Genomic DNA, 12,550 nt, shown 5'->3' on the forward strand with positions numbered 1-12,550 from the left:
CGCCGGGTTGAACGTGTTATGTGCTAAAATAATTGCATTTCATATATGCTATTATCTTAGCACCAGTCTGGTTTTCAGCCCGTCATATGTAGTTTTTTTATATAAAATTATACAAATCTTGAAAATTGTTATGCAATCGACATCGGACAATTCGTAGTACGTAGCAGGTAAAGAGAAAACACATTTTTTTTATGTTAGTACTATTTTACAAGGAAATCAAATTACAATTGAGGTAATTAAGATGTGTAAAATACATTTGTTTGCAGATGATACATTGATATATATGTATAATTGGAAAGAATGTTGATGTAATGTCTGAGATTTTAAATATAGAATTAAATTATGTGAATGACTGGTTGTGTGATAATAAATTAAAGTTGAATGTGAATAAAACAAAAATGATGTGGTTGAATGGTAAAAATAAAAATATATTGAATGAAATTAGAATTGATGATAAGTTAATTGAAAAAGTTGAAAATATAAAATACTTAGGTGTATACATAGATTCAGGACTAAATTTTAAAATGCACGCTGACTATATAATAAAAAAAATGGCTAGAAAAGTTGGTGTATTATGTAGATTAAGAAATATTTTAAGTAAAAAAAGTAAAATTTTAGTGTTTAATTCAATTGTCTTGGCACATGTGGTTTATTGTGCCACTGTGCTTAATTTGTTTAGTGGCCAAGATTTAGAAAAAATGCAAAAAATACAGAATAAAGCTATGAGAGCTATTTTGAATGTGAGTAGATTTAAGAGTATTGGAAGGATGTTAGATGAATTAGGATGGATGAGTATTAGAATTAGTCTAAATATTAGTACATTGTCTTTTGTTTATAAGTTAGATCATAAGTTATTACCTAAGTATTTTGATGATTATATAATAAGGAATAGAGATAAACATAGTTTTTATACTAGAAATAAGGAAAAACTAGTTGTAAGTAGAGTAAGAAAGAATAAGACGGCTGGGGGTGTTTTTCACAGGGGTGTGCTCATGTATAATGCCCTCCCTGAGTGCGTCAGGTCTGTTAAAAACATGGATGCATTCCTGCGAGGTGCGAAGAGACACCTCTGTGAGGGACAGTACATATAAGCTAAGTATAATAATTAAAATGTATTTTTAAATTAGCTTGATAGCTAAAATATATATAAAAAAAAAAAAATAAATAAATAAAATAAATAATCTTTCTAGCTTTTAAATCATTTAATTAAATTATATTACATTAAATTAAACGTTTACATATATACATTAAATTAAACGTATCCTGACTAATTAACACACTACCCTATCACAGATAAATAAATAAGTCTAAAATTTAACTCACTAATTATAATTTATTTTTAAGTTTCACTTGTTTTGAAATTAAACAATACACTTACGTTGAAATTCAACCTAAGTGTCACAATGGCCTACATAATAAAATAAAATAAGAGGGAGAAAACAAAAAATAAAAAAAATTAAGATATAAAAATTATACATATAATATATGTGTTTTTTTTTTTTTTTTTTTTTTTTTTTTTTTATTTCATACCAGGAAGGCATTACAGGTAAACCCCAATGCGCCTTCCTGGCCAAATTACAAACAATACAGCATTTTTTATTATATAAGTCGCTAAATTACGAGACACTGACTTAAACTCGACAATTAACGAGACATCTATGAATTGTACATACATTTTTATTGTAATATTTACATTAATCATACTCAAATAGTGGTGACATAGTGGGTAGGAAGGATTTTTAGCCAATTTAATCGGGAATCGTTTCAACAATGAAATCAGAGAAAATTGGCAAACTCTGATAGGAAACGATCAACCAGGAGTCACAAATCCTGGTCTGACCAGCAGCATTACAGATATACTCAGAAAAATTCTTTTCAATCGAGGTCAGCTCAAGGGATCGAACTCGGGGCCTCTCAGTGTTAAGCAGAAGCTTAACGACCGAGCCACGCTGCTGGCTAATGTATAGTCCCGTTGTTATTTTACATATAAAAGAATTTAAAATTTACACCAATTAAAACTAGATCATGAAAACGTGATCAGTAATCGATTCTGAGCTCGAATCAGTCAAGATCTCGAGTTCGAATTTTCACATGATTACAAAACTTCATCTATTGTTACTACGTACATACATAACGTAAAAATAATTGTAACTGAACTAAAATCCTTATTAATATAGGAATGATTTTTAAACGAGCCGTATGTGTGGTTGGCCAAACTGCTAGGGATAAAGTGTGTGTGGTATGCATGGGAGAGACCGGATGCGTGTTGCTATGGTCACTTGTTGGAGAACAAGCCCGACGATATGGTTATAATAAATAGTTCTAACTGAATCTGCGCTTTTCACTTGGAATCCTTCACATCCGGATCCTATATTAATATGAAGAATTAAAAAATTCTCATAATCTGTACTTTAATTCTAATGCTGGGGAGGGAGGTCAGGGATAATTGAAAAAATTTGTATTTTTTTTTATTATATGTTTGTATACCATATTGTATGTGTATTTCTTTGTTACATGTTTTTATCGCCTTTTAAAATCTGGTGATTTTGAACACGGACCGGTCGGGTTTTCAAAATAGTGGACCCGGATCCATCGGGTTTTGTAAACCCTGGTTTTAAGTAACCCCAGATTCATTATCATATAAGAAAAAAAATTAATTAATTTAAAAAAAATAGTTAATATTTTTCAAGCACGGATAATACGCATACTGGATAAATCGAGAGTACACTGTATATGTAGATTCGACTTACAACCGAGGTTCAGGAACGTATCTTCGTCGTAAGTCGAGGAATACCAGCATACCAAGAAGATATTTTTGAGTAAAGGATTTCAAATAAATATCGCATTTTTCCGTTTTTTCCCCTTTATGCGTTTTCACATGGATACTAAGATTACGTCTTACAGAAAATGATTTTAAACAAATATCACATTCGTATTGCTTTTCCCCTGTGTGACATCTCATGTGTATATGAAGTCTATCAATTTTGTGGTTTTTCCCCCGTGTGACGTCTCATGTGTCTACCAAGATAATTTTTTTCAGTAAAGCATTTCAAACAAATGTCACATTTGTACAACTTAACCCCCATGTGCAATTTCACATGTGCACTAAGATATCTTTTTACAGCAAATGATTTTAAACAAATATCACATTTGTATGGTTTTTGCCCTTTGTGCGTTTCCACGTGTATATCAAAATAACTTTTTACAGCAAATGATTTTAAACAAATATTACATTTGTATGGCATTTCTCCCGTGTGAGATCTCATGTGTATATAAAGATTACTAATTCGACTAAATGATTTTAAACAAACAACACATTTGTGTGGCTTTTCAACTGTGTGATGACATATCATGTGTCTACCAAGATTATGTTTTTGAGTAAAGGATTTCAAACAAATATCACATTTTTCCCGTTTGTGCGTTTTCACGTGTATACTGAGATAACGTTTTACAGAAAATGATTTACAACAAATATCACATGTGTATGGCTTTTTCCCCGTGTGAGACATCATGTGTATATGCAGATAATCACTTCGACCAAATGATTTCAAGCATACCTCACATTTGTATGGCTTTTCCCCCGTGTGAGTTCTCATGTGGATAACGAGATCCCGTTTGAAAACACATGATTTTAAACAAACGTTACATTTGTATGGCTTTTCCCTTGTGTGAGATCTCTTGTGCGTTTGGAGATTACTAATTTGAGTGAATGATTTAAAGCATATCTTACATTTGTGTGGCTTTTCCCCCGTGTGAATTCTCAGGTGGTTATCAAGATCCCATTTAGTAGTAAACGATTTTAAACAAACGTTACATATGTATGGCTTTTCCCCCGTGTGAGACATCATGTGTATACGAAGATTATTACTTTGAGTAAATGATTTTACACAAACGTCACATTTGTGTGACTTTGCCTTAGTATGAGATTTCATGTGTAAAACAAGTTTACTTTTAAGACTAAATGACTTCATACAAATATTACATTCGTAAATATTCGGTAATGGAGACTCTTTCGATGGAATTTCATCATTATCTCCCTTGAAATCACCCGAAGCAACCTTTCCTATGTGTATCTGTAATATAAAACGAACGTTATATTATTAAAACGAATACAATACGTTTTCAACAAGAAGCAACTATAGCGGAGATGTAATATAGATTTACAGTCATTCACCTTGTCATTACAAACATTTGGTGACAAATCAACATCTGATTCATCCTCCCATATTAAATCTTCCAGTAAAACTTCTTCCGTCTTCACATTCAAACACTCATTCAACGTCAGCTTCGACGTTTCGTTGCTTTGAAGACAATCGTTTCGAAAACTGCTGAGCAATTCCAGAGTGTTGATACACGAAAGGCATATCGCATCTGGCAAGCCGTCACCACTTTTAACCTGCAAATGAGAGGGGCAGCGATGAATAGTTAATTTGGATGACAATAGGATATAAGTAACTAACCGGCAGTCGACAAGAGGTTCGTATGAGCTGTGCCAGTGGATGAGGATTGTCGTGGATGGAGACAGTCGGAGCAGGACCAAGACAAAGCCTGCACTCCATCGCGTTACCTCTGTTAAGTCTGCTGCCAAAACTACTATTTATCGGTAACATGTAAATTGTTTGAATGCTATTCACCGACACCAATTCACCACGTATTCTCTGGCTTTTGACGTAAAATCCAACATGGCCGCCCTCTCAGTATTATCAGTGTAAAAATAATCGCTTAAATAGTTCGAGAATAATTTCTAATGAATGCGTACATACATATATGAATGAAATGTGGGAGATAATGTATCGTAATATAACATATTCTAAAAGTAAATGCGTAAAAACCACAAGAATCATGCATAAGCATAAGCTGAAACCTTGGTTTACCAAGGAAGTAAAGGAAAGCTTAGTTGATAAGAATGTTAGTTATAAAAGATATAAAATTATTAAGGCTATGGATGGAATCCAATTAGAAAAGGCTTGGTTAGAGTATAAAAGAAAGAGGAATAAATGTGTGAATGTTTTACGTAATGCGAAGAGGGATTGGCATGAAAGAAATATTGATGGTGCAAAAAAAGATCCCACAAAAATGTGGCGAATAATTAAAACTTTGATTTCCGGGGGAAAAAATGTTTCTTTGAATGAATTAGAAGTCGAGGGAGTAGTATATAATGATAAAGAGGATATGGTTGAAAGATTGAATGAGTTTTACATCAATAGTGTGAATGATATAGTTAATTCAATACAAACAAGGCATAATAGTGTGAATGATGATATTAATTTGGGTTTAAATAAGTTTGAAAGGTATAAATTAGTGGAAATGGAGGGATTAAATGGTGTATTGAAGGGCATGAAATCAGTTTCTAGTATGGATGGATTGACTCTAGATATTTTAATCAACACTTGGGACATGGTTGGACCTCAGTTACTGAAATTAATAAATGAATCGTTAGAAGTGGGATCCGTCCCGGATGCATGGAAGGTGTCTACTATTGTACCGGTACCAAAGGTTACGGGCACACATAAAGCCAGTGAAATGAGGCCCATCAATATGTTACCAATTGTTGAGAAGATGCTGGAGGAAATCGTTATGATTCAATTGAAAGAGTTCATTAGTATAAATGATTGTTTGGTTGTGGAACAGTCTGGATTTAGAGTGAAACATTCAACAGAAACCGCTATTCAATTGGTGGTTTCTGATTGGATGGAGACGATGGATGAATCTAGCATGGTTGTTGGAGCAGTTTTTCTAGATTTTAAGCGAGCGTTCGAGACAGTAGATAGGAATATTTTATTACAAAAATTATATAAGTTAGGAATAAATGGTATAGTATTAAAGTGGCTTCAATCATACTTAAATAATAGAAGGCAAAGAGTAAAAATTGATAAGGTGTTATCCTCTGAATTTGTAACACCTCATGGAGTGCCGCAAGGGTCCAAATTGGGACCCTTATTATTTATATTATATATAAACGATATTGTTAAGGTAATTAAGATGTGTAAAATACATTTGTTTGCAGATGATACATTGATATATATAATTGGAAAGAATGTTGATGTAATGTCTGAGATTTTAAATATAGAATTAAATTATGTGAATGACTGGTTGTGTGAAAATAAATTAAAGTTGAATGTGAATAAAACAAAAATGATGTGGTTGAATGGTAAAAATAAAAATATATTGAATGAAATTAGAATTGATGATAAGTTAATTGAAAAAGTTGAAAATATAAAATACTTAGGTGTATACATAGATTCAGGACTAAATTTTAAAATGCACGCTGACTATATAATAAAAAAAATGGCTAGAAAAGTTGGTGTATTATGTAGATTAAGAAATATTTTAAGTAAAAAAAGTAAAATTTTAGTGTTTAATTCAATTGTCTTGCCACATGTGGTTTATTGTGCCACTGTGCTTAATTTGTTTAGTGGCCAAGATTTAGAAAAAATGCAAAAAATACAGAATAAAGCTATGAGAGCTATTTTGAATGTGAGTAGATTTAAGAGTATTGGAAGTATGTTAGATGAATTAGGATGGATGAGTATTAGAATTAGTCTAAATATTAGTACATTGTCTTTTGTTTATAAGTTAGATCATAAGTTATTACCTAAGTATTTTGATGATTATATAATAAGGAATAGAGATAAACATAGTTTTTATACTAGAAATAAGGACAAACTAGTTGTAAGTAGAGTAAGAAAGAATAAGACGGCTGGGGGTGTTTTTCACAGGGGTGTGCTCATGTATAATGCCCTCCCTGAGTGCGTCAGGTCTGCTAAAAACATGGATGCATTCCTGCGAGGTGCGAAGAGACACCTCTGTGAGGGACAGTACATATAAGTTAATTATAAATTTTAGAGTTAAGTATAATAATTAAGATGTATTTTTTTTTAAATTAGCTTGATAGCTAAAATATATATAAATAAATAAATAAATATATTGTGTAATTCTCTACAATTGCCGTCAGAAATACTCCAAACACACTGGAGGAGGAGCGAAATAAATTTCTAAAAAAAAATTCTTGCAACTGCATTGTAAAGAAAAGCCAGAAGTATAAAGGTCTGTTCATATTTAACAGCACTGCACGGCTTCAGCACTGCACGACTCCGTTTCAAATATGTCATTTTATTACATTTCTATTCATATCTACCTACATACACGTCGCGGTCACGTCACGTTTATAGCAATTTGGCCGAGTGCAAGGCAAAATCGGCTTACTTATACATTAGAGGCCATGACGATACGGCGCAATATTGCTTACGTCGTATTGTCGAGTACTTGCAATATGAATGCATACACTTGCATTCGTAGCTACGCGTCAGAATACAAGTCAGCAAAAATGTTTCGACGTTTATCGAACGAAAAATTATGTATAATCGCGCTGTTGTTGAAAGAAGAAGCTCAAGAAGGCAATAAAAAACACGGAGGCGTTTTGATGTGCATCCCATGTTAAAAAATAGAATAGACACTGTATAAGGAGCTTGTGGATGATGGACAAAATTTTTTTAAATATTTCCGTAAAAAAAATTTTTTTTTTATAAATACGCCGAAACCATATCGAAAGATAGAACAGCTGTCAACTGTCACTATCGATAATTGGTCCAAAAAAGCAAAGCGGCAGACTCATGGCACGTAATTCGCGTGTATATTTCCACGATGGCCAAAAAACGGATACGATACGTTGACGGATGTTGCTGTAAGGTATGAACAGGAAATGTCGGGTACTGCTGTAAGCCTGCCGTGGCGTAAACGTGACGGTTGGTATGAATATACCCATACAAAATGTACCAAAGAATACTTTTCGTACGGCCGGATACCTGCTGAAGTCGGTACGTGCTGACTAGGTATGAACAGACCTGTAGGCATATAGTACAACTGAAATGATCTCATCAGGTCACTGCGACACATATCCAGGAAAGTCATTAACGCATGGCACACGCTCGCCTCGTCAAAAGGTCGACACGTGTTTCTATACACGTATCTGGGAAACAAAGGAAGAACTCACTGAACCCATAAAAACCACGAACTACGTCCAGGCGTATGAACTCATAAAACTCTCGCCCTGAGAACACGTGCCCTGGAGAACAAAGAGATCTTTTGCACACGCCACGCTTAGAACTTCCATATATAAAGCAACGCAGCAACCTCCACCGGCAGAGTGAGCCTCTAGAGTTCAACTAGATCACATCTCCGAAGAAACCTCTTCGTACATACAATAACCATTGTACCAATTGAACGCAAATAAACGATCCTCTTTCAAACTACACAACACGTGTATCGTTAGACCGGGAAACGGTCAACATACCTTCCCTGTCTTACACTGGTGACCGCCGACTACTAAATTGGCGATCTTACACTGGTGACCCCTGTTCTATAACTGGCTGTCTTACACTGGTGACCGCCGACTACTAAATTGGCGATCTTACACTGGTGACCTCCTCAAGATCATCGCAACTTCACGGCTACACCTGGTGACTCCTTTAACGAACTTCACATTGTCACGGAAACCGTCACTAGCTGCCTCCAGTGCTGACTCCTTCAGCAGCCAAACTGAAGTCCACCTGGAACAACAAGTCCACAAATGGACACTCCAGCAACAAACAAGAGGATCCACTGCTGTCGAAACACCAGCAGCGCTCATCACTCCACCAACCGAGTGACGAGCCTTCACCACGGTGAAGACACTAGCATCGTCCAAGACACAGCAAACCTTCGCTACCACCGTAACTTGGCCAACAAAGTGACCTGGTAAAGAAGCACACTTGGACAGCTACGACCACAAGACCCGCTGTCGAGGTCAACGACCTCCAGCGCACTTGACGAAAAAAAGCCCTAATCGCACGTCGTCAACCAGAGGTCCACGCAGGTCTTCGTGCAACACAACGCACGCCATCGAGTCAACCGACTCCAGCTCAACCCTCATCACTCCTCAAGCGACTGATGAACCATCACCACGGTGAACATACGCAGGATTAAGCAGCCTGCACATTTGGCATCATCCAAACCACATCAACCTTCGCTACCACCGTTACTTGGCCACAATAGGTAACCTGGTAAAGAAGGACACTTGGAACAGAACAGCCAAAGCGCATCAGGACCCGCTAAGCAACCAGCTCTAGCGCACTTGACACCAGCCCTAATCGCACGTCGTCAACCATCGGTCTACGCGCATCAAGATCCGTCACAACTAGTATGTATCCGTAACAGGATATTCTTGAAATAGATGCAACGATGGGAAGCGGTGATTAACGGTACTTGCGCCGAAGTTGAGCCCTTGTAATTTAGAGCGAAAACACATAAAAAACAAAAGGAACGTGGCATATGGCTTTTTTTAGATACTTTTAAATATGCGAAAAAAATGTGGTGTAACGTTACATAGAGAGACGCCCCGTAGACCGGTGACGTCATGGTGACGCCGACCAATGGTGGAGTCGGGCGTTGCGGCCAATGGCTGCACCCGACTCCTTGACCAATGACTATACATGTTTACGTGTCATAACGTGTATGCGCTGAGCGCTGAATATTTATAAGTATGGTGCGCTCTCGAACGGTGGCATTAGGATCCTGACCTCCACCGGACGAGCAGCAATAAAGACTTGGAACCTGCCTGCGTGTTTTCTTGTACTTCGACCTGACTCCACTTACCTTTGAATACTCTTCACTGGTGTCAGAAGTGGGATCTACATGGTTGGGACAAGGAGCCACAAAGGTGCGGATTCGAGGTCTTCATCGCTGCCGGAAGAAATGGAGCCGAATCGAGAACAAAGCCCTGGGGAGCCGAGCAACGGAGGACGGAGACGGGAGGAGCCGAGGAGCCGGGAGGAGTCGAGGAGTCGGGAGGAGCTGAGGAGCCGGGTGTCGAGGAGCCGGGTGTCGAGGAGCCGGGTGCCAAGGACACCGGAGCCGAGCTACAAGGAGCTAAGCCAGGGAATGGCGAGCTGCCAAGAGCAGGTCCAGTCCCTGCAAAACACCTTCGCCACGTTTTTGCAGTCCTGGGAGAAGTCTGCGACACCAACGCAGCCGAAAGCCGACGTACATCCAGAACCACCGAGGAGATCAGAGGTATGTTACGAGGACAGGCGAACCACACAGCGAGACACGTACGGGGTGCGGCAACATTCCCACCGGTACGACTACACCACGTTCGACGGTACTGAACGGTGGAAGGCTTCGGGAAACGAGCAGTGATCGGCCTGTTACGGGTCAGACCGATCACCGGTGCACGCAAAACTCCCGGAGTGAACAAACTGGACGGCAGCGGCACGGCCGGCTCGTTTGTCGTGAAAGGAGAGATCGGAGGCGTGCCGTGTCGAATGGCGGGGGACACCGGGGCGTGCATCACGGTGATCAACCCGGAACTGTTCGCGAAGATCTCTCCTAAAGATTACACCGTCGTGAAGGGCCATTACAGCAGAGCGCGGCAAGCGGCGGGCCAAACCATCAAGATCCACCGATGGATACGGGTAAGTTTCCGTGGAACGTAGCAGTGGCGGATATCCAGGATCCCATATTGTTGGGACTGGACGCACTGAGACATGTCCGAGCTACGTTCGAGTTGGGCGGAGAGGAGAAGTGTATCATCAGGGGCGTGCAACGCGAGAAAGGGAAGAAAAACGCACCTGCTGTCAAGAGCATCCGCGGGGAAGTACCCCACCCGAAGATCACGGCGTTACTCGAGAGGGCCGATATTCTGCCAGAAGAGAAACGGCGCCTCGAGACCATGATTCGGGAAAATCAGAAAGCGTTCGCCCGGGACGAGAAGGACCAAGGAAGGACCACCAAGGCGGTCCACACCATCGACGTGGGAGACGCGAAGCCGATGAAACAGCCGCCGAGAAGGATACCGCTAGCACGGAAAGAGGAAGTACGCGCTATGATCGACGACTTACTGAAGCAGGGCGCGATAGAACCGGGGCACGGGCCGTGGGCGTCACCGGTAGTTCCGGTCGCCAAAAAGGACGGGTCGCTAAGTATGTGCGTGGACTACCGGAAACTGAACACCGTCACCAAAATAGATTCACACCCCATCCCGAGGATCGACGACACTTTCGACCAGTTGAACGGAGCGAGCTACTTCAGCACACTGGATCTGTAGAGCGGATTCTGGCAGGTACCGGTCGCCCCGGAAGACCGCAAGAAGACAGCGTTCGTAACAGAGTTCGGTCTGTTTCAGTTCAAAGTGATGCCATTCGGGTTGTGTAACGCGCCAGCGACGTTCGTACGGTTAATGACAAAAGTGGTCGGTGACATAAGCAATGTCCTCGTGTATCTAGACGACATTATCGTGCACAGCAAAACTTACGACGAACACTTGGTGCATTTAAACAATGTGTTCGAACGGATACAGGCAGCCGGCCTTAAATTGAATGCAGACAAGTGTCGATTGTGCTGCCGCGAGGTCGAATTTCTGGGACACCGAGTTTCAGCCGAAGGAATTTCGACAGATCCGAAGAAAGTCCAAACCGTGCGGGACTGGACGACTCCGAAAACACAAACCCAAATGCGCAGCTTCCTGGGACTGGCCACGTACTACCGAAAATTTGTGCGCAATTTCGCCGAGATCGCGAAACCACTCCATCAGCTAACGGAAAAAGGGCGCGAGTTCAAGTGGACACCGACGTGTGAACAAGCGTTCGAATAATTGAAAGAAGCGCTGACTACCACGCCAATAATGTCGTATCCCCAGCCGGGAGAGCGATATGTGTTGGACACCGACGCCAGTCAACATAGCATCGGTGCAGTTTTGTCTCAAGTTCAAGGGGGGGTGGAGAAAGTGATCGGGTATTTCAGCCGGACAATGAACAAACCCGAACAAAACTATTGCGTGACCCGAAAAGAACTATTGGCGGCAATTAAAGCCATTCGACACTTCCACCACTACCTATCGGGCTCGAAGTTCACGTTACGAACCGACCACTCAGCGTTAACGTGGCTGAAGAACTTCAAAAGACCGGAGGGCCAGTTGGCGAGGTGGCTGGAAATTCTGGGCCAGTACAACGTGACCATCATTCATCGACCGGGGATAAAGCACGGGAACGCGGACGCACTATCGCGAAGGCCGTGTACGGAAGAGTGTCCCAAATGCTCACGCGCAGAGACAACCGATCAAGAAAACGACTTGGCCCGAACGGAACCAGTAGAACCCGCAGAACTGGAAGCACGAGTAGCCCTCGTAGGGATCTTGCCCAACGAGATGACAAACTCGACGATCGACAAAATCGTCGAGTGGAAGAACGCCGGAACGAGACCACCGTGGGAAACAGTATCTGCTGAAGAGCAGGAACTGAAAATACTGTGGACCCAATGGGACGCATTGGAGGTGGAAGGCGGTAAGCTGTACCAGAGATGGGAGAACACCGCGGGAACACGTCACACAAAGCAGCTGGTGGTGCCGACTGAGAAGATACCCGAAATCATGTGGGAGATGCACAACGCGCCCACGGGGGGCCACTTCGGTATCAATAAAACGTACCGAAACGTGCGCCAAAAATATTACTGGCCGACGTGTCGAATCGACGTCACCCAGTGGTGCGAACGATGCGCACAGTGCGGGGCCCACAAC

The 12,550-nt window shown here is 40.4% G+C and overlaps 4 protein-coding genes across 5 annotated transcripts in view; 1 reads left to right on the forward strand and 3 right to left on the reverse strand.

Moving 5' to 3' along the window:
* LOC143913042 (uncharacterized) overlaps positions 1–12,550 on the reverse strand; it is a 253,269-nt gene that overhangs the window by 195,660 nt on the left and 45,059 nt on the right. The window lies entirely within an intron of this gene.
* The window catches only part of LOC143912989 (dipeptidyl peptidase 9), a 557,546-nt gene that overhangs the window by 156,302 nt on the left and 388,694 nt on the right, over positions 1–12,550 (forward strand). The window lies entirely within an intron of this gene.
* LOC143913038 (uncharacterized) overlaps positions 1–12,550 on the reverse strand; it is a 139,747-nt gene that overhangs the window by 74,883 nt on the left and 52,314 nt on the right. The gene's annotated exons all lie outside the window — the stretch shown is intronic.
* LOC143913022 (uncharacterized) lies at positions 1,526–4,693 on the reverse strand. The gene is made up of 3 exons (XM_077432522.1): positions 4,461–4,693; positions 4,175–4,396; positions 1,526–4,073 (listed from the first exon to the last, which is right to left on the reverse strand). Exons 1-3 carry the CDS (start codon positions 4,608–4,610, stop codon positions 2,979–2,981), a joined length of 1,467 nt encoding a protein of 488 aa, XP_077288648.1. The 5' UTR covers positions 4,611–4,693; the 3' UTR covers positions 1,526–2,978.

The sequence above is a fragment of the Arctopsyche grandis genome, chromosome 6, assembly GCF_051622035.1.
Source record: "Arctopsyche grandis isolate Sample6627 chromosome 6, ASM5162203v2, whole genome shotgun sequence".
Classification (NCBI taxonomy): domain Eukaryota; kingdom Metazoa; phylum Arthropoda; class Insecta; order Trichoptera; family Hydropsychidae; genus Arctopsyche; species Arctopsyche grandis.

What these genes read in the sequence shown, in the direction of transcription:
- LOC143913022 (XM_077432522.1), bottom strand. Translation starts at nt 4,610, where the DNA reads ATGTTACCGATAAATAGTAGTTTTGGCAGCAGACTTAACAGAGGTAAC. An exon ending in GAACCTCTTGTCGACTGCCG is followed by an intron (nt 4,397 to 4,460) that starts GTTAGTTACTTA and finishes TCTCATTTGCAG; the next exon opens with GTTAAAAGTGGTGACGGCTT. An exon ending in CAAATGTTTGTAATGACAAG is followed by an intron (nt 4,074 to 4,174) that starts GTGAATGACTGT and finishes TTTATATTACAG; the next exon opens with ATACACATAGGAAAGGTTGC.